This window comes from Nilaparvata lugens, chromosome 4 (genome assembly GCF_014356525.2).
Source record: "Nilaparvata lugens isolate BPH chromosome 4, ASM1435652v1, whole genome shotgun sequence".
In the NCBI taxonomy this organism is placed as follows: Eukaryota; Metazoa; Arthropoda; class Insecta; order Hemiptera; family Delphacidae; genus Nilaparvata; species Nilaparvata lugens.
In genome coordinates, this window is record NC_052507.1 from 18,694,085 (window position 1) to 18,718,309 (window position 24,225).

Consider the following 24,225-nt stretch of genomic DNA (forward strand, 5'->3'; position numbering starts at 1 on the left):
AAACGTCAGCATACAGACTTTCAGATATATTTTATAGAGACTGACGTCTGCATGCGTGTCTGCATTAGAACTTCAGGGGAGGGAGTTACCTGTTTTCGTCTTGATACGTCTGTCTAGTGATTTGTGCGTTCGCCTTTAATCATAAAAATAATAAATATGAGTGTCTTTGAATGTGGAGTCCAACCAGCATCAAAAGCGGGGTAGGCCAAGGAAAAAATATGGATGGCCAACGTTCGAAATGGAATGGTATTCAGAGATTTGCGGGAGGAGGACTGGAAAGATAAGGAACGGTGGCGGAGGGGTGCGAGAAGCGACTCTAGGACCCGGTTGCACAGAAGCCGGTTGAATTTCAACTCCAGGAGAACCAATCAGAGAAGGTCTTTTTGATAAGACGGCTTCTTATCAAATTGGTTTACGTGGAATTAATCACGATTAAAATTCAACCGGCTTTTGTGCAAACGGGCCTAATTTTCTAAAAAAATATTAATATCTGTGCGTTTAGATACGATTCTGACCGGTTCAAAGAAATAGGACATGAGAGCTTAAACTGTTTCAGACAATCTATAATGTAACAATACTCAAATTCCCATCGAAATAAGTATTATTCTACATATCAGATTGTTTGGTTTATTCTTTGTAGGTTCAGGGGTGGACCTCTGCTGTGCAAACTAGTCAAATACGGGCAGACTCTGGGCCCCTACCTGAGCTCATATGTGCTGATGGCGACTGCAATGGACCGCTACAAGGCCATCTGTCACCCGCTCACCTATTGCTCGTGGACATCGCATCATGCCAGAAGCATGGTGCAGTGTGCATGGGCCACGGCCCTGCTCTTCTGTATACCTCAGGTCAGTCAAAACACAGACTACTCTAGTAGACTGTATCTGATACCATCTGTATCTGAAACTGTATCCAATTATACTGTATCTGATACTAAATACTGTGTATCTGATGCCACATGTAAGGTTCCCAATGCCCAATGTGAATGCCCAATTCACACTGAGGTTACGTGGCGGTGACGTGACGCTGGCGTGGCACTGACTTTCTTCCACTTCCACATCACTCCTATTATAAACTAAGATGTTTGGTTTGGTTTGGTTTTCGTCTATTCTCGAAATACTTGGGCCCATATTATGAATCATCTTCACAACTATAGCCTCTTCTTCTTTTTTTAATCAGGAATTAGGCTATTGCCTGTTCCGACTCACATTCAGCTTGTAATTAGAATAAAGAAATAATAATAATAAATAGAATCTATAAATTGATAACATCAATATAATCCAATCTAATATCATCATAAGCATCACTACAATCTACTGTTTTTATTTTATAATAAATATAATGATCATTGCCATCTTTTTCGTGGCCTGCCTATGTCTCTTTTGCCTACCGGTTTATACGGATTCTGTGAGGAAGCCTATCAGGTGACATTCGTTGCACATGCTCTTTCCATTGCTGACGATAAGATGCAACTCTCTCATTCAGGCAGAAGATATTCAGCTCTTTCCGTATATCCTCAATCCTGATATGATCTCTTCTGTCACAGCCCTTAGTTCTGCGAAGAAATCTCATCTCAGCTGCCTGCACTTTACTCTCAAGTGGCTTTGATGTTACCCACGATTCACTACCATAGAGTAGTAGTGGAGCTGCCATTGTCTTATAAAATTTCATTATAGTGCTAGTGGTAGCTTTCTTTCCCAATGTCCAACTGATACTTCCACAACTATAGTCCATACAAAAAATATGGATGGCCAACGTTCGAAATGAAATGGTATTCAGAGATTTGCGGGAGGAGGACTGGAAAGATAAGGAACGGTGGCGGAAGGGTGCGAGAAGCGACTCTAGAACCCGGTTGCACAAAAGCAGGTTGAATTTCAACTCCAGGAGACCCAATCAGAGAAGATCTTTTTGATAAGACGGCTTCTTATCAAATTGGTTTACGTGTAATTAATCACGATTAAAATTCAACCGGCTTTTGTGCAACCGGGCCTAATTTTCTAAAAAAATATTAATATCTGTGCGTTTAGATACGATTCTGACCGGTTCAAAGAAATAGGACATGAGAGCTTAAACTGTTTCAGACAATCTATAATGTAACAATACTCAAATTCCCATCGAAATAAGTATTATTCTACATATCAGATTGTTTGGTTTATTTTTTGTAGGTTCAGGGGTGGACCTCTGCTGTGCAAACTAGTCAAATACGGGCAGACTCTGGGCCCCTACCTGAGCTCATATGTGCTGATGGCGACTGCAATGGACCGCTACAAGGCCATTTGTCACCCGCTCACCTACTGCTCGTGGACATCGCATCATGCCAGAAGCATGGTGCAGTGTGCATGGGCCACGGCCCTGCTCTTCTGTATACCTCAGGTCAGTCAAAACACAGACTACACCAGTTGACTGTATGTGATACCATCTGTATCTGAAACTGTATCTAATTATACTGTATCTGATACTAAATAATGTGTATCTGATGCCACATGTAAGGTTCCCAATGCCCAATGTGAATGCCCAATTCACACTGAGGTTACGTGGCGGTGATGTGACGCTGGCGTGGTACTGACTTTCTTCCACTTCCACATCACTCCTATATAAACTAAGATGTTTGGTTTCGTCTATGCTCAAGATACTTAGGCCCATATGAATCATTTTCACACCTATAGTCCATAAAAATTAGTTCCGACTAATGGCGTGATATGCGGAGCAAAGGAAAGTAGGGATACAGAGGCGGCGATGTTGCCGTGTTGAAGCGGCCAACGTTCTGTAGTCTCTAGTGAGTGTAGACTGCTCATGATACGCTTACGTAATTGCCTCTCTGGAAGCACTGAGTCGACTAAGTGTAATCGACAAATTGGCACTGCGCTTCTTTCTATGAATCTATGCATCACTGTAATCGGCTAATCTTCCTCCATTTCTCGGCTCCCCATATTCCTCCAAGTCGGAACTAATTTTGTATGAAATATAGCTACGATACGCTATGCTGAAATACGTCTTCGAAAGGCGTATCCGTCTTATCTCTCAATAATATTGAAAGCTATGCTACGCTGATGTGAACGGGAAAGATTAGTAGCTTGGATTTAACATTGGGAGATGGTAAGTATTTCAGTATAGCTTAGCTAAGTGTGAAGAGACCCTAGTTGAATAGAGATCGGTCAGCAGTTCGTTTGAACCTGGAATGTAACACATTATAATGGATGTGGTCATATATTTTAGCGGACGTAGATCAGGGTGGGGCAAGGGCCTTAATCGTATTATGGATTGTATTCGATGTGAAGTTACCGATTGAGTTAGTTTAGGAGTTTGGGTGTTTAGATTGTTTGGGAAGTCCGTCCTCACAAGATGTCAACTATCTCACGATAAGTGAAAGAGCTTCAATAAATAACTAGTTTAGAAACTGATAGCCAATTTTAGCCTCATATTAACCCATGGGTGGGGATACTATAAATTAGGCTATAAGGTGGCCTGAATCACTTAAATATTAACTTGGAGGAATTCAATTATTGAATCAATCAAATACAATATTCGAATGTAGTAAAAGAGCCAAAAACATAAATTTAATATTCGTTCTATAATAATGAATGTACGTTCCATAATAGTGAATGAGAAATATTTATTTCTTCTAAGGTTTTGCCGCTGAATGCGCCAAATCCTCGCACTCCAAGAATCTTTTGAGAATCCATGTATTGATTCCTTTTTAAACAGTTCAGAACTTCATATTAATTGATGAGTAACAGACGACCGATTTTCTAATCAATTCTTTTTTTTAAGGTGACAATATTTTCGTACATGGAAGTGCCTGGCTCTCCGGGAGATTACGACTGCTGGGCCACATTTCCAAGGGACTGGGGAGAGAGGGCTTATGTCACGTGGTGAGTAGCCAAAATCTTATGACATTGGATTAATTATCAACTTGTACAAAGTTCATGCAATCTCATAACGATAGATTAGAAGCTTTAAAATCTTTTAAGGGACATATTTCCTTATAAAAATATACAACTGTATTGATAATATCCACTTTTTTCTCTCTAATTTGAGTGGGAACTGAATTGGAGAAAAACGACTGGTGCAAAAGTATGAAGGTCATAATCAGTATATGAGAGTAGCGTACACCGTTCAGTATTACTACAACTGAGCAGTGAGCCAGTGAGCATATTTTTGAGACTTCAGCAATAAGCTTTGTGAAGGCTGGCAATGAGAAGGAAGATGGGAAGGAGAAGGAGGAGAAGAGGAGGTGGTGGTTTATGTAGAGTAGGAGTGGGTAGGGGTGGAAAAGGAGGAGGAGAATGAGGAAGAGGAAGAGGTGGAGAAGGAGGAGGAAGCGGTGGAGGAAGAAGAGGTTGAGGTGGAGGAGGAGGAAAAGGAGGAGGAGGAGGAGGAGGAGGAGGAGGAGGAGGCGGAGGCGGAGGAGGAGGAGGAGTAGGATGAGGAAGTGGAAGGGGAGGAGGGAGCGGTGGAGGAACAAGAGGTTGAGGAGGAGGAGGAGGAATATAGTATGATGAGTATACAATATTTTGACACCACCATTGTATTTATTCATTTCAAAGTCAGAGATTGACATTTTGATTGGAAAACGTCCTTTCCTATCCCATTTTTTCGATGCCTCAGGCGATCACCTTTTTGCAAGCTATGACCTGATTGAATTGATTTATTCTTGCTCGAAGTCGTAATTTTGACATGATTGATGGGGAAACGTTGATTAAATCACTGTAATAGTCTTACGGGGTATTATAGTAAATACCCCGGGGTATTATAGTAGAATAATGTAGTATATTATACGGGGTATTCAATTCAATTCAATTTATTAACAACACACAAAAATACAATGAGTAAAAGCAATATACAACAAAACAATAACAATAACAGTAACAATGATATTAATACATTAAAAGACAATATTGCTAGAATGATGTGTGCTGGAAGAAAGAGGGGGAAAATACCTTGCCAACTATGGTTTCCCATGTAATAGGCAGGTAAGGTATAACTGAAAGGGAAGGGTGTGTGATAGGGAAGTTGAAGAAGGCAGGCTGAGGGAAGGGAAGATAGGATGTGAATTATCCTGTGATAGACAAAGCGTCTAGTATAAATTGCTTTTAATAAGACTATATGAATAATCAGCAATTAGGAAAATAAACACCTATAAAAGAGGTCATTGGATATCTAAAGAAAATATGGAAGCATGAAGGAGAAGCAATATAGGCAACTATATAGTGGGGTAATGGATATTTTTCTATAAATATATATAAAAGCAATAGTGTTGATGAATGAGAATTGGTTAACATTGAGGACTCCCCATCGTAATATTACTTTGAATGACTCTATACAGATGTGGTGGAAGAGCAGTATAGTATGCCAGAAAATGAGTTAGACGAAGAGAGTGTTTGTTCAGGAGAATATTGTGAAGAAAGTGGAAGAGTGAATAAGTTGAGAGAGAATATTGTCCAGAAGTGAACGGTTCTAGAGACCATTCAAGCTTTTAAGAGCAACCCTTATCTTCCATCCTCACTTTACTATTCTCCTTTCTCAGTGCTTCTGAGAAAGTATTTGGAGGACATAAAGTTATCTCACAGTTCGACAACTGCTGTTTTCCCGTATCGTTCTTGATTTTCAGCCTCCTGGTAGCATGTTGTATTGTTGACCTACCCCTGCAAACAGTCTTGAAATAAATGACTTGTCCTTCGTTCTTGAAGGAAGATGAAATTATTTGATATCTACTCTACTTTTTGTTTCCAGGACAAAACAAAGACAGATGAGGTTTGCTCAAAAGTTAGGACATACAAAGTTGATTTCATTTGAAACTTTGATCATGTTGTTTTAGAACTTCTGTTGGGTTTAATGCTAAGTAAGGAACATTAATTTGATTATAATTTGACGAGGCGGAAGATCCGATAACATACCTCTGTCAATAAAGAACCATGAGAATAAATTGATACCTTCATGATGAACATTGATTCGCGATCTGTGATCTGAATAATCACATAAATTAGTCAGTTGAGTCCTAAGAGTATGATTATTTTATATTTTTCCAGTTAAACAACTCATTCACATCAACTATGTATTGTACACCTACTAATGAATAGGAGATACTTACTAGAAGAATTTTCGTTTATATTGATAAACAAATAATATCATTACAAATACTAATATCAGCTTGATAGCTATTGTACCAGATTACTCTGAGATCTGAACTGCATTGAGGACTAAACTGCATTGTGTTTTCAATGGGTCTTGTTGACACTCACGCAACGTTGTTAACACTGGTGATTTTCAGTAACATTTCACTTGTGTAACTATTCAAAGAGATGATAATTTCCATTATTTTTCCTGTTCCAAGACTTTCAAATTATAATAATGAGCATTATCAGGGTTTCATAATGTATATTAGAAATGATAGACAGAATCTTCTGCTGCTCTAAAAACCTTGTTAATGATCATTATTATAATTTGAAACAGAAAAAAATAATGAAAATTTTTAACATCGATTAACTATCCAGAATCAGTTAATTAGCATACACAAACATAAACACAAGGTGCTAGTCATGAGGATTGGAAGAAGTCCAATCCTCTTCTTTTAATCCCTTTTGATGTCAGCTTGCTAGGCTCATATATGAGCCTATGCATTCTGCCGTCCTTAAATGAGGGGGAAAAGTAGCTCAGCATAGTTCCAATCTCAATTAGAGTACTGTATCTTGATTGAAGTCACCCAGCATCAAAGCTAATGAGCAGAAATATCGTGAACTGAATGAAACTGAAGATACCTTACTCACTTCATTGACCTCAACGTTTTTATCAGTGTCTATAGCACTGTAGTGCAATAATTCCTGTACATGCTCGAATAATGGTCACACGTTCACCAAGATAGGTCAATTCTGCTGACTGAGCATATTTGTAAGGTCGCCTGCTCCTAAAGCATGTGCGAAATTCGGTGAGTGTAGCTGGAGCTCAGCTGTGCCGTCCAAGCGTAACTAAAAGAAATGGATGCCTTTCCGTGGTCATGGAACGGCTCCACTTTAGCATACATTATGCACGAGCAGTGAAATTGGGCTGTACACTGCACAGGACAGTGTTTTCTACTGAGCTATTTGTTCATGCAAGCATCTACGCAGTCGTATATTGTATCGCCCATTTTCAAATTCAAGTACTGAGAATTTAAAATTCAAAGAGGGAAAGATCAGCTTAAAGCTACGGTCTACGAATAAAAAGCATTTGGTGCAACTACAATGGTCTTCTGGTCTATGCTCTCCATTCAGATGATGATCTCTCTTATTTATTGGAAAAACTTGACTGGAATTTTGGTGACAATGATTTGTTGCTTGAATTTCATACTGAATTTTAAAAGCCGTTCTGCCGAGACAGAAGTTCTAACTCTACGTTCCAGATACATTTATGTTTTATTTCAAGACTAATGACTCAAACGCTCTTGGATAACTTATTATCATACGATAAAAATATGATGAGAATAAGAACAATTCATTAATTGACTGTTTTATAAAACTTGTTTGGATGACTAGGTGTGTATATCTTTCGACTGTTCACTCGAACTCCACGTCATCAAATAATAAAAAATTCATTCATTCATTCCAGCATTGACCAATATTTGAAGTTTGAATGATTGATGCTACTTTTTGATTGCAGGCAGCAACTCTATCTTATTAATAAAATGTTTGTTGTAAATTTTTGCGTCAGTGTGCGCAAGGCTTTAAACTCCTATAGACGATTCCATGCATCGACTTACCATTGAGGTATTTGAAATTTCCAGTATATGAATATACATTATTTTCAAGTGCAAGTATTCAAATCACAATCGCCGGACAAGTTGCTCATCACACAAGTATTTTGCTTTTTCATTTCAAACAATGAAAATTTACAGTTGTGTTGACAGTTACTATGGTTCCAAATGTGTGATAATAATCGTGTTACATTCTTGAAATCATTCATTATTCAGTCTATATAATTCTGTTAATGGAGAGCGAAGACAAATTAGTTTTTCAAATAATGAATAATTTTTAAATATATACCTATGAGTAATAAGTTATTGGATGAAATACTTATTTGAAATTACGAATCAAATATCAAAAATATAAGCATAACTATGAATGCTCGGCTTTTCTTAGCCATTAGCACCCATAGATCTAGTTTTTAGAGACGCAATGTTACAGAAAATATATTCTGAAACTAAACCTTCCAGTGAGTATACTTCCAACTACAGATAAAATACATTCAATTTCTCATATTGACCAATCAGGAGAATGTAGACTCACAGATGCATTTAATTTATGGTCTGCCTTTCCAATTGCAATGCATTCATTTCGTAATACATTTTATTCACATTTTCCTCTCATTCTACCCATATTTGCTCCGGTACATTTTCTACATATTATTTTCATCTCTAATAATTCCATAGTATTTTTTTCATCCATATTCCAAGCATTTATTCATATACCATATTCAATTTATCTAGTTCACATTATCCATTATTCCTTTCCACCTATTCGTCTTATGATATTCTCCTTAATAAAATTTACTTGCTTACCTTGCCCCTGTGCTATCCAGCTTATATTGGACACATTCTTACCCAAGAAATTATAATGAATTGATCATTATAAAAATTATATTTGATGATGATTGAGATCAATTTGGTAGAACTGTAGATACTTCGAAAGTGTATCTGGAATATCCATCGAACTACCTATTGATATTATGAAGTTCTCAATTTGCTGGAATGAATTCTCACCAGCTCCAATAGAATGAAGACTCTGTGAAGGAATGCCAGTGATATTTTGAACGGATAAATTCCTAAGCTTCATTCAGCAATTTAAAGGACTAGCAGCGTCTTCCGAAGTACTTTCAATTGTCTCCCACTTGTTATTTACAGTCAATGAGCTCCGTTTGACTTTCACAGAGAATCCCTATTTGTAAGTAAGGGAATGCCTCTTGAATTATTAAACTTTTTCGAACTTCTTAGCTGTATTAAGTCTGCACTTTCATACAGATAGTTAATTCTTGGAAACCGTTGAGAATTAGAGTTGTTCCATCGAAAGATTGGAATATATAATAGAGTTTTGCAACTGTAAGAGTTTTCTCAGAAACTATATACGTAGTAATGGATAGCCAATTAATCTATCTTTATTTCAAATATTATTTTCTTTTAGGGATAACTTTCCAACTGGGAACTTGATTTCTCTAGGATCGAATAGACCTACTCATCCTACAAGAAATATCAAGATCCCATACTACAGCTTCAAGCTTCAATTGATTCGTGTATAACAATGATTCGTGTATTGAAGATCTCATTCATTCAATATTATTTGGTAATGTACTCTAAGGATGATTCACTCGTACAACCAACCACAATCAAATCGAATCTGAATCTTTTATTTGATATTCTTTATTATATTGAGAGAGATATTTTTGTCCTTATGAAGTGATTTTTCCACTATTGACAGAGATATTTGTCCCTAACATTCTGAAGGCTCGAAGGAAATTCCATAAACTTATTTCAGTTTCCATACTCTTCGATTTCTCGTCGATACGACACCCGAACTGTCCTCCAATTGGCTAATTCTCATCAACAGCTGAGTGAGCCAATCAGAGGACCATCCAGTCGTATGAATGAAAACGCTTAATAGTAATTAAATAATGATATGAAAATAAGAGCTTCATATTGTGGGAATTTATTTTTATTTCTGTCTTTATTTTCCTGTTCAAAAAAGCATCGGAAGTGAATAGTACGGGTATGCGTTTATTTGGAAGAAGTGTGCGAGGCTTCAGTCAAAGTCGAATTGTGAATCCTCTTGTGCTTTTTCTCTTTTATAAAAGTACAATAGTTCGTTCAATATAAAATGACAATTTCAATGCTCCAATCACTTTCAGTGCAAGAACCAAAGATAGAGGAAATAATCTCTTTTATCCAGTGTCTCTTCTTATCATTGGCTTCAGGCGAACGTATAAGGTTCACAATGGTATCGGTATCGAGAGCGTATTTCGTTCTTTCAAATCCTTGCGATCACTTTTTTATCTGATACTTTTCCCAATAGTACTCGAAGTATTACTCGAAATTGATTCCAGTTGACTATACTAAACGGAGCTGAGCAAATCTTTCTATCTTATCTGATGGAAAATCCATCACATTTTGTATTTCATCTCAAACTCTTTGAGAGAATTCTACTATAATGTCATTGAAGTCGCTATTATTTCCTATTTTATCCTTTGTAATTCCCTTTAATCTTCATTTCAAGAGTTTCACTCACGTCTCAATATGTCACTTTTCAACAATTAGATATTATTTTTGGGAATCGCAAGGATATATATTATATGATTACACGACGTAATTTAATTCAGGTCGGTATAATATCTAATGGTAGTTACAGGTCGAATCGTTTACAGTATATCTTTTCATGCTCCTTTGTTAAAATCTGTGCGCATTTGTCATGACACTAATAGATTCATTTTACAAGCAAATGCCTCCAAAGAATCAATGCAGCTCGACATAGTAAAAGAGGAAGGATATACGGCTTCAAATATATCCTATTCCCTGTTATTCTGTTTTCAACGTCAATATGTTACACTGAGTAAGCGGAAAGTATGAACTTTATCTCGAATTCAAGCTATCCCTATTTCAATAGAGCGATTGAGATTAATTAAGCTTACACTACAGAGTCTTCGCTCCGAGAACACAGCAGACGCTATCAATATTGGTGGTTTAGTGCTTTAGAGTTTCTGATGATGTTTGGTTTGATTAAATGGAAACTGTGTTCTGATGCAAGGCGTTCCATCCAAAACTGATTGTGCGCAACATAGTAGAACACGCATCCCCACATTTGTCAACGCATCAATGACCCTAGCAATAGAGAGATCGATAGTAATTAGCCTATTGATATTCACTGCATTGTGTAGCTGAGGATTGTATCCGCTGAGGGAGTGCAATAAATATCAAAGCGAACTATTACCAAATAATTGATACGGCATCTGAATCCTGTTAACTGAAATGATTATTCGAATTATTGTGATCTCATTCACAATCGGACTAGCTAATTTGCATTACTATCTACATGTTCCATTGCAAAGTTGAGTTAACGTTGGTTCTGGGAATACGCGGTTCCAGTTGAAGACCGTAAACGTGACAGTTATAATTCACGACTGGGAAGATTGGTTAACTTTATGAGATTCCATACGGATGACCACAGCTTGCAATAATGTACTTGCCGCTTCCTAATATGTTATAATAATAATTCCGCTCCTATTACATTCCACTTGCTTCTTGCTTCCATTGATATATTCACTAGAACACTGTCCTCAGAGATTACCATCCTACTGGAATTCATTATCTGAGCTGTTTTTAGAGTGAAGATAATAAATTCCAATTATTTCCCAGCAAGCCAATGAAATACTGTAATTAAATCTTTAAGCACTTCATTATGGAATCTCTCAAAGGACACCAAGCAAAATAGTGTAGCTTTGCGGACTATCTCTCACTCCCTCATCTATTGAGAATCCATTCCCAAATATCAAAAGAATATTTTATCTCAATTTTGTAGGCTTATAATATTTATCTGATCATTCATTTGAGATTGAAGATTGTTCGTGTCTCCGATCTCTCAAACAAACATCTACTATTCTCTTTCATTCTCCAGTTCTCTGGAGAGCTCAAGTTCTAGATTGAACTGGAGAATCCAGTTCTGAAGAGAGAAGGAAAATGGAAGATATTCAGCAATTTCACCACATCAAATTCAAAACTCCGCCATATATATTTCATTTCATTTTTAATGCAAATATTATAAATATTTTTTCTATCCTAATAGTATTCTCTATAAAATCTATTCTCTTCGCTTAATAATAAATTGTACATGTAAGCATTCTTCTTGTTCTCTCTGTATTTCTGGTACCCCAATGGCGACCCAGCCTATGGCTCAATACTAGCCCGACAGTCAGGGCCGTTTGCACAGTGAAAGCTTAAACTGAATTGAATCTCTTGGTCGCTCAAAATGAACCACATAAATAAACTCAAAATGAACCACATTATAACAAAGTACTTTCATTTTAAACTGAATCAAATCCATATCATGTCTCATTTGTTATGATGTTTATTTTTAGTTCAAGCAACCAGCTGGTTCGAATCAGTTTCAGCTTGGAGTGAGCAAAATGGCCCTTTTAGTTGCAAGTATACAGTACATTGTTCAGCAGTTTGAAATACAATCTTACAGTTGACTTAAGCAGAGAATGCGATGTTGACTGTTGCAGGTACAGCGTGTCGGTGTTCATTCTGCCGCTGATAGTGCTGATCTACACGTACTGGTGCATCTGCCGCGAGCTGTGGCGAAACGCCGGCTTCCCGGTGACGAAGGCGTCGCCGCACCGCCTCATATCACGCGCCAAGGTCAACACCGTGAAGCAGACGGTGGCCGTCATAGCGCTCTACGTCGCCTGCTCGTCGCCGTTCATCGTCGCTCAACTGTGGGCCGTCTGGGATCCCGGCGCCGTGCATAGTCCCTTCTTCCAGGGTCAGTAGCCACGTTTCAATTCTACAAATCTTAGTCAAATATGGGTAGCCTGGGAAGACTGACGTTTTTGTAACAGATAGAATTCTAACACGGGTTGTAACTACCTCTAATTGGAGGTCATGCCCAACGAGTTGCCAGCACTGTAAGCATGGGTGCTTCATCGGCTGATTCTTGATAAATGAATTGCCTTTTGATCTGGAAGCAAAAATTAATTACAAAATACTAAAAAATTGGATAAGAGAAAACTATTTCTTTTCAATTGAAGGCATAATCTAATTTTTCAAAGCATATCTTAAGGCGTGGATTATTTTTTTTTCTCTATTATTGTATAAAACTAGGAAACAACCAATGTAACTAGCTGATTGCAACTCTCACCAGCGGGCAAGGCTTGATTCCTTTTGCTGGTGATGCCGGATTACCATTGAGAATCTAATTATGATTTTGGTATTATTTATGCTTAATTTTTATTTTAATTATTTTATACTTTTGATTATAAAATTATGTATTTTCTTTTATTATGTTTTGAATATGTATTTATTGTATGGAAAATAAATGATTTGATTTGAAAAAAAAGAAATCAGTATAATCAGCTGTCAGCAAAGGTATGCAATGCCATCCAATAGTTGGAGCAATTAAAGTCAACAGCACGAAAATAGTTTGATGGAAATTGGAACAGATAAGTCCATCCAGATCCCCAACATCTAGGGACGTTGCCAATTCGTCAGGAGTATTATAAAGATGTTAATAAATTTCTCATTTATAATCAGCTGTGGACAATGTGTAATCAACTTCGAGGTGCGTACAGACTTATGCGCCAGGAACACGCGCATTTCACTCCACATGAGATGATGCTATTATATCTGTATCTTACTGTTTTGGTATCATGCGAAAAGTGTTCTTGGCGAATAAGTCTGTATGCATCTTATGTATTCTCATCAGACAATTTTAGTGCGGTTGGCTACATTCCTTGTCTCCAAGACCGACGATTCTATTCTATGTTGTTTATACACATAAGAATATGTTTTGAACAAAAACTTGAACAAACCTGAAAAGGTTCAGTTTATTTTTAAACATAATCATAACTTCATTGTGAAGCTCCATCGCTCTAGCCTATTCTATTTTACTAATAGGCCTACAACTCAAGTATTTACATTTCACGTAGGTAGTAGAGTCTCGTAAACGTGATACAGATGTAAATTTTTATTGTAAGTGTTTGACCTCAGGGATGATTTGTTTCTAGAATTATTTGAGATGAAGCTGTACTCATAAAAGAGCTCCGGATGAGTGGGAAATTTTTTCAGTGTACATTTAAAACAATAGCCTTCCGTTTGTACGCATTCCACTCTATTTTCCTCTTGCCTCGGAAAAACAAAAAATGTTTGAGTTTGAATGAAACAAAACTCACATTTATTTTATTGTCATTGAACAGAATTCTTTCCCTTTTTTATTAGATTCTACACTAATCCTACAACATACTACATATCATATTATTTTCTATTATTCTGTGGACCGTTTTTACTAGGGTCTTTTTAATGAAAGTCCACACGCTAGGCATGCATGGCACGTGATACATTTATCAGTCTAGTGCAGGCGCACATTTTCCCCGTACAATATTGCACGATTTTAATTGTAATGAAACAAGTCTCTGATTTATATTTTCACTCCTATCCTCTTCATTTTAATTAACAGACAGACAACAATGATGAGATAGAATTGTCATAAGTAAATGGCATATATGGATATTATATGTTTTATGAAATGATACCTATTCATAAAATATTTCTAATCCAGGATCGAAATAACAGACATACAACAATGATGAGATAGAGTTGTCATAGGTAAATGACACAGGCCTATATGAATGTTATATGGAATGATACCTATTTATTTTTCTAATCCTGGATTGAAATCCATGTTGATACAACCCAACTAGAGTATCTTAGCACGTAGAATATCAAGGTTATCAAATTCACTGTAAATGCTGAATATTGAGCTTCATACGTTAAACCATGGCCAATCTATAGAATGAAGATGATAATGGTTAAGCACTTCCCTAATTCACTGAATTTGTATACTTTTGTATATAAATTATTCTACATTTACCGATTACCATAATATTCACAAGCACTCAGAGAGTATAGAGCGTATTTACATTCCATACATTTATACTCTCTAAATAATACACCTCCAATATACTGGCAATTATGATACTTCATCAGTTATACTTTTTTGGCGGAAGATGATGCCCACACGAGCTTCAGGCTTTTGTTATATAGCTTGCGAGTGTGATGAGGATGATGTGATGAAGGTGATGTGGATGATGAGACATGAGTTAATGTTAGTTACGTTTGTTTAGTTAACTTCGTTATGTTGAGCGGAGTCGGCTCTTCAAGTATCTAGTCACCCACCTATCGGGAGTAGCAGGCGCATGAATATTATTTACTTATCTGAGCGATAAGTTATCAACGCAACCACGAATCAAACATCTTTCCCAAAAAACCGCTCAATTGGTTTATTTACCTGTATCATTGTACCATGTTTCTTTCTTACTCAATAATTGAATCTATCGTTTATGAATCACTCATTCAATTTACAGGTAAGTGATAATATAGAGAAAGGATAGCATTACAAGAAATTCGATGGTATAGGTCGTTTATGTTCCCAAATTAAAGCCCATTTTTGTTAACTCAAGCCGATTTCTGTGTCTAATGTCTATTACGAGTATTACTGTTTTGATCGGGTGAGAGTATAAGAACGGCACAGTATTAGAGACTACCAACATCACATAGCTTCACGAAAAGGAACTACGTGGATTATCGGCTTGAGTTAAAAGTGAAGTTTGGAACATAAACGATTTATATCATGGGATTTCTTCTATACTATCTTTACTCTATAGTAATATTGTCTCATGCTTCTTCATCACTCAATTTAACCTATCGTTTGATAAATCACACATTTCATTTTCAGGTAAGTAATAATAGAGAAAAGATAGCATAATAAGATATCCCATGGTATAGGGAGTTATGTTCCAAATTGCAAGCCCATTTCTTTATTCAAGCCAATTACTGTCGATTATTGTCTATTATTACTGTTTTGGTCGGGTGAGAATGTAAGTAAGGCACAGTATGAGAGTCTACCAGCACCAGCGTCACATAGCTTCAAAGAACTACTAGGATCATCGGCTTATTGAGTCAACAGTGAAGTTTGGAACATAAGCCATATAGCATGAGATAGATATCTTCTAGGAGTGGCCGTATTCGAGTGGATCATATGCTGGCTTTATGATTGAGAGGCCCGGGTTCAAATCCCGGCCCGGGCAAGATATTTATCTCGGACCACTCCCGTGCTTCGGATGGACACGTTAAGCCGTTGGACCCGGCTGCCTTAAAAGCAGTCACCACCTGCAGGTGCCACCCTCACATTTGTTGTTTGATAACTCACTCATTTAATTGACAATAAGTAAAGTAATAAGTAGTTGTTTGGCGTGTACAGGTGCAACGTTCACAATCCTCTCGCTGCTGTCGAGCCTGAACAGCTGCGTGAACCCGTGGATCTACCTGGTGTCGAACAAGGAACTGATGCGTGGGCTGCGTCAGCTGCTGGGCTGCAAGTACGCGCTGTCGAGCGACTATCGCGGCAACAACAGTGCGGCCGAGAGCGGTTCGTCCGGCTGCGGCGCTGGCAGCTGCTCCAAGCGGTCCGAGGTCACCAACACCACCAGTCTTCTGCCTCGCAAGCCATTGGTCGCCGAACAGCCTCTGCCCGAGGTCACGCCCATCCGCCGCTGGGTCGTCACCATACCGCCCAACGTTTCTAGGTAACCATCACCAATAATAATTATAGTATGCAAATTATCATACAAATGCTGATAAAAATTCAAATCCAATTGTGTATTTACAATAAATACAAAAATGCAGATTTAAATAATCACATATTATCTTTATTATACTTCACTCTTTCATTATATACGTTTAGTATATCAAGTATTCTCTTATTTTCTTCATCTTCAATATTTCTGCTTCTTACTTTCCACAACTGTAGCCTAAGCATGTAACTAAATGTTCAATTTTTCTTCTCTGGGCTACTACAATTTGAAATGAAACAAAACAATATAACAGGACAGATTACACGTCAAAAAAATTGGTTGCATAGTTCTCTGTTATTATCTTCTGCTCTCATGGTGTATGAAAATCCAGAAATCTAAATCCAGAAAATACGAATTACAGAGTTCTTGCGTACAAAACTGCGAATTATAGAGGGCGACAATAAGCCAACGCTCGATGTTACAATGAATTATTATAATATCGAGGAGACCGAGATACATAGCTTTACTACGAATTATAACTTTGGTAATAGAATCGAATAAGACCTTTGGTAAAGATCTTCTCAAGGGACCGAGCTTCCACTACGAATACACTTTTAGAGGACTATGAATATTATGGAAGTCCCAGCTATCGAGATTCTAATGTAATTTTTTCTATTCTATTCCATCTGTATATCTTGTACTCGTAGGCTATTCTTCTCAAAATGAAAAGGGCATATTATTCGAAATGCATTTGGCTTATCTTCTGTGATTAGTTAGGTACCGTACTGCCATTGATTATTCTCAATTGACTTCTCCACTTGTCCAACAAAAAATGAATCACAAGTGAATCAAAATCATGTTGCAGTGAGATGATTCACATGTTTTACAAAAATATAGTCTGCAAGTCGGAAGTCGTCAATGAAAGTCGTCAAGGAACTGGATTATTATTAATGTAAACCTTCCTTCCCACCTTCGCATCTTTACCCAAAGCCCAAACTTGTAAGCTTCAGAAACTGGACTTTCTTCTTAGACTTGAATAACGTATATCATTTAATGCGAGTTAACTTGCTAGTCCATAACCTCAAACTTTGATAAAGGTATAAGTGATCTACGGTATAATGATATACCTACACTACCACTACCTCCGTAAACAAAGCCGTAATGCATTCTTGTGACGTCAGCACAGGTTGGGCTCCTACGCCAATAAAAACACTAGCTGATATAGATCAGCTGAGATCAACGAATTTTTATTGGTGTAGGAGCCCTACCAGTGCTGACGTCACACGAATGCACTACGGCTTTGTTTACGGAGGTAGTGACACTACCCACAGATAATAGTACCTACACTTCTCACATGATAAAGGTACACTACTCGCATGATATAGATACAGTAAACTACTCACATGATATAGGTAGATTCAACTGTTATGCTTCTCTGCTAATCGCCTGCCGTTTGCAGCCCACTCGGGAGTGAACTAACTGCATCTCCACTATATTCCTCCATATCAACTTCATAACATATTCTGGTACAGTTTTCGGTTGAGTACCTGCCGTGTAGCTGTAGTGCATCACAGCCACAGCACAGGATCTACGCTATCAGGAGCGTGTGTGGGTTTTGTTGGGGAAGCATCACGCATCAAAGTGACTCAACTGGATCTAAGTGTAACCGAGAGGCATTCAAAACTAAGACAAAACCTCATAAACTACTCGGAATATTAGGAACTTGCAAACAATGCTCATAGAACTATCACTTGGTATGAAGTGCATCTGGAGGTGGCCGTATGTAGGCCGTAATGTATATTACGGTATACTTCGAGTATCTAGCAGCCTATAATATCTACTAAACTATTAATCTATACTTATAAAATTCTTATCTCACTGACTCACTGATCACGATTTCTGGAAAACTACTGGATGGATTGCAACAAAACTTAGAATATAGCTTCCTTATACGTCCTAGGTGCTCACTAAGAAATCTTTTGGCGATATTTCAACTCGGGTGGTTTTTAAGGGTTTAAAGTTCGTCTTTTAGCATGTATATTCTTCTTCTCCCAATCTCTTAATTTATAATTGAAATGTCCATATCATATGTTACTATAGAACTATAATCTAGAGAGAGTACCTATTCGAAACAGTTGATAACTGGCGACCAATTAATAATTTTGTCAGGTTGGCATTAAGTTGAGATTATTCCATTAGGTTGGCACCAAGTTGAAGATTAAAATGCATTTATCGCGGAAAAATTGATTGGGCACTGCTACTTCAATCAGAGCTATTCCTGAGAATATTATATCATTATTGAATAAATTTTATTTTCCAATCACTTTGATAATGGCATTATTTATAGCCGAAACATGTTATGTTGAATAATTTTAAAAAGGGTAATCAGATTTATAAATATTAGAATATAAATATGAGAACAAATATTTTTATTTCTATTCCTGGGAGTATAGATAATTTTTATGTTTCATAAAACAAACTTCTATGACGGGAGTTCTATCAATAATATCGATCCTATTCTATCAAGACTAATTTTGTTTGTATATCTGACAGATTGCGTGAACAGCTTAAACAGTTTCCATGAAATTTTAATTATTCAGTATGATGAATGGAGGGTATTTTTAAAACTTCAGAGGTGTCCGTTGTGGAATCTGTGTGCAAAGAATGAGGATATTCGGCCAGAACTTGACGAAAGAAAGGGGTTATTTATTAAAACGGCCAAATAGCTGTTGTTGTTTTTCCTAATGTAAAAATATCTTCCATAGAAGTAAGGCGCTTTTCCCATGAATCAATAATTATTCCCAAACATAAGTTGTGTTACCAAAGAAAATAGAAGGTAGCTTTCGATAAAAATATTGGAGAATATGCATAACAGTTCGTTGATATTCACTTGAAACTGTCAGTATACCTCATTAATAGTATCAATGCTCCCTATTCAAATAATGCTGACATATTGATGAGAATCTTACTATAATTTGTTTACATTAGATCAGATGGAGATAAGATGATAGCTACTGTTTCGATGTTATATGTTTAAAAACATATAAATAGTATAGGTATACATATCGTTTAATAGTATAGGATGAAAGGGAATAGGACCAGCTGATGGAATATTATGTTTTCTTTTCGATTAGAGAAGCTAAGATTAAAGAAAGAAAAAATCATATAATGGTATGACAATTCGTGCAATCCTAACCTGTACCGTTTTTCGCTTTTATAAACTCTAATTAATGTTTTCGTAATAGTGAAGTGTAAAGTTCCGGTTTGTATCGTGAAGTACGTGGCATGCTGTATGAATAAAAGTGGTACTTATGCAGACAGACATCAAAAGTTACTGTTCGCCGACAGTTTCAAACAAACGTGTACGCTCAAAAATCTCGCCGGAGCCCGAAGAATCCGCTAATAACAGAAAAAAACCTACTTCGTCAAAACCAATGATGGATAGTGATCTTTTTAAAAAACTTTTTGAGGACTTTGAAACTCGCATGACTGCTAAGTTCAATAAACTCGCACAGGAATTCTCGCTAGTGAAAAGTGTTGGACAAAGTGTCTGCAGAAAACGAAAAACTTAGAAATCAATTAAACGATCTCACTACCTCTAATAAAATATTGTTGAAACGCGTAGTTGATCTCGAGGATAGGAGCAGAAGGAATAACCTAGTATTCAAGGGACTCAAATATGATGTGAAGGCATTGAACTCCGTGTCGGTTGTGAAAAACTTTTGTGTAAACTATCTGGGATCAAGGCCAGATGTGTGGATAAATCGTGCTCATCCTCTCGGGGCATCAAGAGAAGGTGGGCCATTGATAGCGAATTTTCCCGATGATAGTGACGTCTAACACATTCTAAATAATACCAAGAAGCTCCGAGGGACCGGCTTCTATGTGTATAAAGACTTTTCAAAGGAGACAAGAAAAACCAGATCGAGACTTTTTGCGGTAAGGAAGGAGATATTGAAGGTACTTCCTCAAGAGAGAGTTTGAGTTCTTCATGATCGCCTGAGCGTGAGTGGAGTATTTTTTGGAATGGATGAGAATGGAAAGTTAACATTCGGGAGCCAGGGTGCGGATCAGAAATTGCGGGAGGTGCTGGGAAATCACGCAGAGACGGTACTGCAGGCGACGAGAGAGCAACAGGAGCGAGGCGACGAAGCTGCAACGCGTTTGCAACAGTGAGGCGTGGCCGTCAGCCATGATCAGGACAATCACACTATTGAGTTAAGTCTTATGGTCTTCAATGTAGCAGGCTTAAAGGGTAAGCCATATTCCCAATTGTTTAGTTTTTTAATGGGGTTCGATTGTTTTGTTTTGTTGGAAACGCATGTTGAAGAGGGAAACCATATAGTTTATGAAAATTATTTGAAGGATTATGTTTTAAGCTGGGAATTCGCATTAAGAGATGCTCACTTTGGTAGGGCGAAAAAAGGTCAGCTAATCGCAATAAGGAAAATTATGAGAGATTATATTGCAACTAGTATTTTGAACGGTAGACATGTGATCAAATTTGTAAAGCAAGATATTTATGTGGTCCCAGTTTATTTAAGCGGTGGCTTACAAGCGGATTGGGATTTTGATTATTATGCACTGTATGATTTTTAAGCTCGTGGAATGATACTAATAATCTTATTGTGATGGGTGATATGAATGGGAGAATTGGTAATTCTCAGAATCTACCTCCAGATTTGAGTTTAGATAATATCACTGTGAGTCATATCCGTAGTTCCAAAGATAGTGTTATTAATGCAAAAGGTAGAAAGATTATAGATTTCTGCGAAGATTTTAACTTGTTAATATTAAATGGAAGAGTTAGGGGTAATACTGATGGTGAATATACTTTAATAAATGCAAGGGGAGCTTCAGTAATCGATTTATGTTGCGTAGCATTAGATCGTTTAAAAGTAGTTAAGGAATTTAGTGTTTTACCTGCAATGTATTCAGATCATATGCCTATTGTTTTGAATGTGTTTAGTGAGAAGTTGAAAATCAATCAAAATTTGCTACCGTTATTACCGAAATTGACATGGGGAAAACTAGATGACAGTGGTTATGCTGAAAGGCTTGCTGGGGAGAGTCGTAAAATAGATTTTCTACCAGGAAACATAGATGCAGCAAATAATTTATTGACAAAATTGATAGCTGATTCAGCTAGCGGCTCAATATCGCAGAGAGGAAATAAGATTGATGTCAGGAAAAATGCCTGGTTTGATGGAGAATGTGTAAGATACAGAGATCGCGTGTTTGCGCTTCTCAAATTATTTAGAAGAACGAATTCCAAGCAAGTGAAGAACGATTACACGTCAAAGATAAAGGAATATAAGTTGTTATGTAAGAGAAAGAAAGAAGCTTATTGGGCCGACATTAAGGAAAAACTAAAAACTGTAAGGGATTCTAAGAAATTTTGGGAGCTGGCTCGGTTTTTCAGGGAGGGAAAACTTACGCGAAGTGGAAATATTAGTCCAGAACAATGGATACAGCACTTTAGACAGTTGTATACACCTGTTAGATGTAGTGGACCGATATCGTGGGTTGAGCCTCTTGTTATCGACGATTCATTAGACAAGCCAATCGAGATAACAGAAATAGATTTAGCTTTGAAAAAAGCTCGAAACAATAAAGCACCAGGTGTTGATAGAATACGGCTGAGTTTTTTAAAGAAGCGCCAATAGAATTCCGACAGCTACTGTGCATGTTTTTTAACCGTATATTTCGTTTTCTTGATGTACCAGAGTCATTCACAAAGTCTATAATATTTCCATTGTATAAGAAAAATGATCCCAATAATCCTGAGAACTACAGAGCGATTTCATTTACTAATGCAATTTACAAAATATTTGTAAGTGTCTTGTTGACAAGATTGGAGAAGTGGATTTATGGTCGAGAAGTCATAAGTGAGAATCAAGCAGGTTTTCGGAAAGGTTACTCCGCAATTGATAACATTTATATTCTTTTCAACGTAATTAAACATTCTCTATCCATGCGTAAAAGATTATACTGTTTCTTCATCGATTATAAAGCTGCGTTCGATTCAGTAGAGAGACAAGCACTCTTTTATGGACTGGCTGAGATAGGAGTTTCAAATAAATTTGTTAATTTAATAAGAGTACTATATGGGCCAAATGCAAAATCATCAATATGGTGCAAGGAGGGGCGTCAAACTGAAAGCGGATTGAGGCAGGGCTGTCTGATGTCTCCAATTTTGTTCTCCGCATTTATTTATGATATTTGCGATGTTTTGGGTGGGAGAATCAAGGTAGGAGATATGAAATTGAACGCTCTTCTTTATGCAGATGATCTTGTAATCATTTCCGATAATGTTACTGAAATGCAGAGAATGATCGATAGACTACATACTTATTGTAATCGCTGGAGTCTTGTTATTAATATGGAGAAATCAAAGATGATGGTTTTTAGAAATGGAGGAAAGCTATGTAAAAGGGAGAAGTGGAAGTATGGGGGTGAACCTGTAGAAATTGTGAAGGAGTATAAGTATTTAGGTTTAGTTTTTACATCAACTCTGTCATTAACGGCTCATTTCAGGCAAAAATTAAGTACAGCAAAATTTGGAATTCAGAGTTTGTGGAATAAACTGATAGCAAACGACGATGTGACTGTCTCAACAAAATGGCAAGTTTTCAATGCAGTTAGTAGATCAACGGTTACTTATGCAGCACAGGTGTGGGGTTATCAGGAAAGAAACGATCTAGAAATATTCCACAGATTTTTTATTAAGCGTCTTTACTGGTTACCTAGAAATACTCCCAATTATATATTGTATTTGGAGACTGATGTAAAAGAAATGTATCTCCAAACTTTAAGAATGAACAGAGATTATGTTTTGAAAACAATAGCGTTATCAGATAACAGGTTTCCCAAAAAATTACCATTACGATGGCTCAAAATAAGTTTGGATGGTGCGAGGAGTGGAGAAGGCTGTTCGGATTGAATGATATTAATTGGGTGGACCCAGTGACTCAGTCTGATGAATGGAAATTGAAAAGCTCGGATGTAATTAATAAGATTGAAGAAAAGTGGATAAGAGATTTATGGAATAGAGCTGAAAATGCACATTATCACTCAATCTATGCTGAGCTCAGACTTGAAAATAATCAAATGAATAAAAGCTACATGAATGATAAGAATAAGAGACGGTTCATTAGTAATATATTCAAAGCAAGAGGCTCCTTATTGCCATTAAATTTCAGACCGGGTAGAGAGGGGGCTAGTATAATATGTTCTTTGTGCAATAGTGGGGAAAGGGAAGATATTTATCATTTTATAGGCCGCTGTAAGGTATTGGGAGAGCAAAGGAAAAATTGGTTACAGCACCAAGTACTAGGAGACGAAGTAGTGCGGAGATATCTTAACGGGGAGGACTGGGTGCGGTTGGAGGGGTATTTAAGATCAGCGGGAACATAAATAGAAATGTCCTTATTAATGAATTCAATTTTTGAACTGTGAAATAGTATTCTTAACCTAGGCTTCTCTGTAATATATTGTTTTTGTTATTGTTGTTTACCTGAATCTTATCTTGTTTTGTAAATGAGAATAAACTTTGTTTTTCAATTATAGTTCAATAATAGTTCGTCTATGTTGAGGAAGGCTTATAACTATTCTTGTATAGAGTACCGGAATCAATGACTGAAATTTATCAAACGTTTTATCTTGATTAGTTAAGGAAAACTATTATCTTTATCTACCAACTCTGGCTGACGGCTTCGGCCATGCCTAATGAATTTTTGTCAACCATAGAATGAATAATACTGCATGTTACTTCATTGGATAAAATGTAAAGTGTTTATTATTCGATGTAATTGTGTATTGAGAACAATAAAATTATTTTCAATTCTTCTATTCTATTCTATTCATATAATGGTATAGTCAATAATCAAAGTGATTGAATAAACTCTATTCAGAATTATT

At 36.9% G+C, this 24,225-nt stretch overlaps 1 protein-coding gene across 7 annotated transcripts in view; it reads left to right on the forward strand.

Annotated features, from left to right (window-relative positions):
- Positions 1–24,225, forward strand: part of LOC111055321 (annetocin receptor) — a 188,185-nt gene that overhangs the window by 156,805 nt on the left and 7,155 nt on the right. For all 7 annotated transcript variants that reach the window (XM_039426848.1, XM_039426852.1, XM_039426853.1 and 4 more), the window contains 4 exons: positions 641–848; positions 3,772–3,872; positions 12,241–12,500; positions 15,993–16,317. In XM_039426848.1, coding sequence (XP_039282782.1) covers positions 641–848; positions 3,772–3,872; positions 12,241–12,500; positions 15,993–16,317 — 894 coding nt within the window. The remainder of the gene's footprint in view (positions 1–640; positions 849–3,771; positions 3,873–12,240; positions 12,501–15,992; positions 16,318–24,225) is intronic.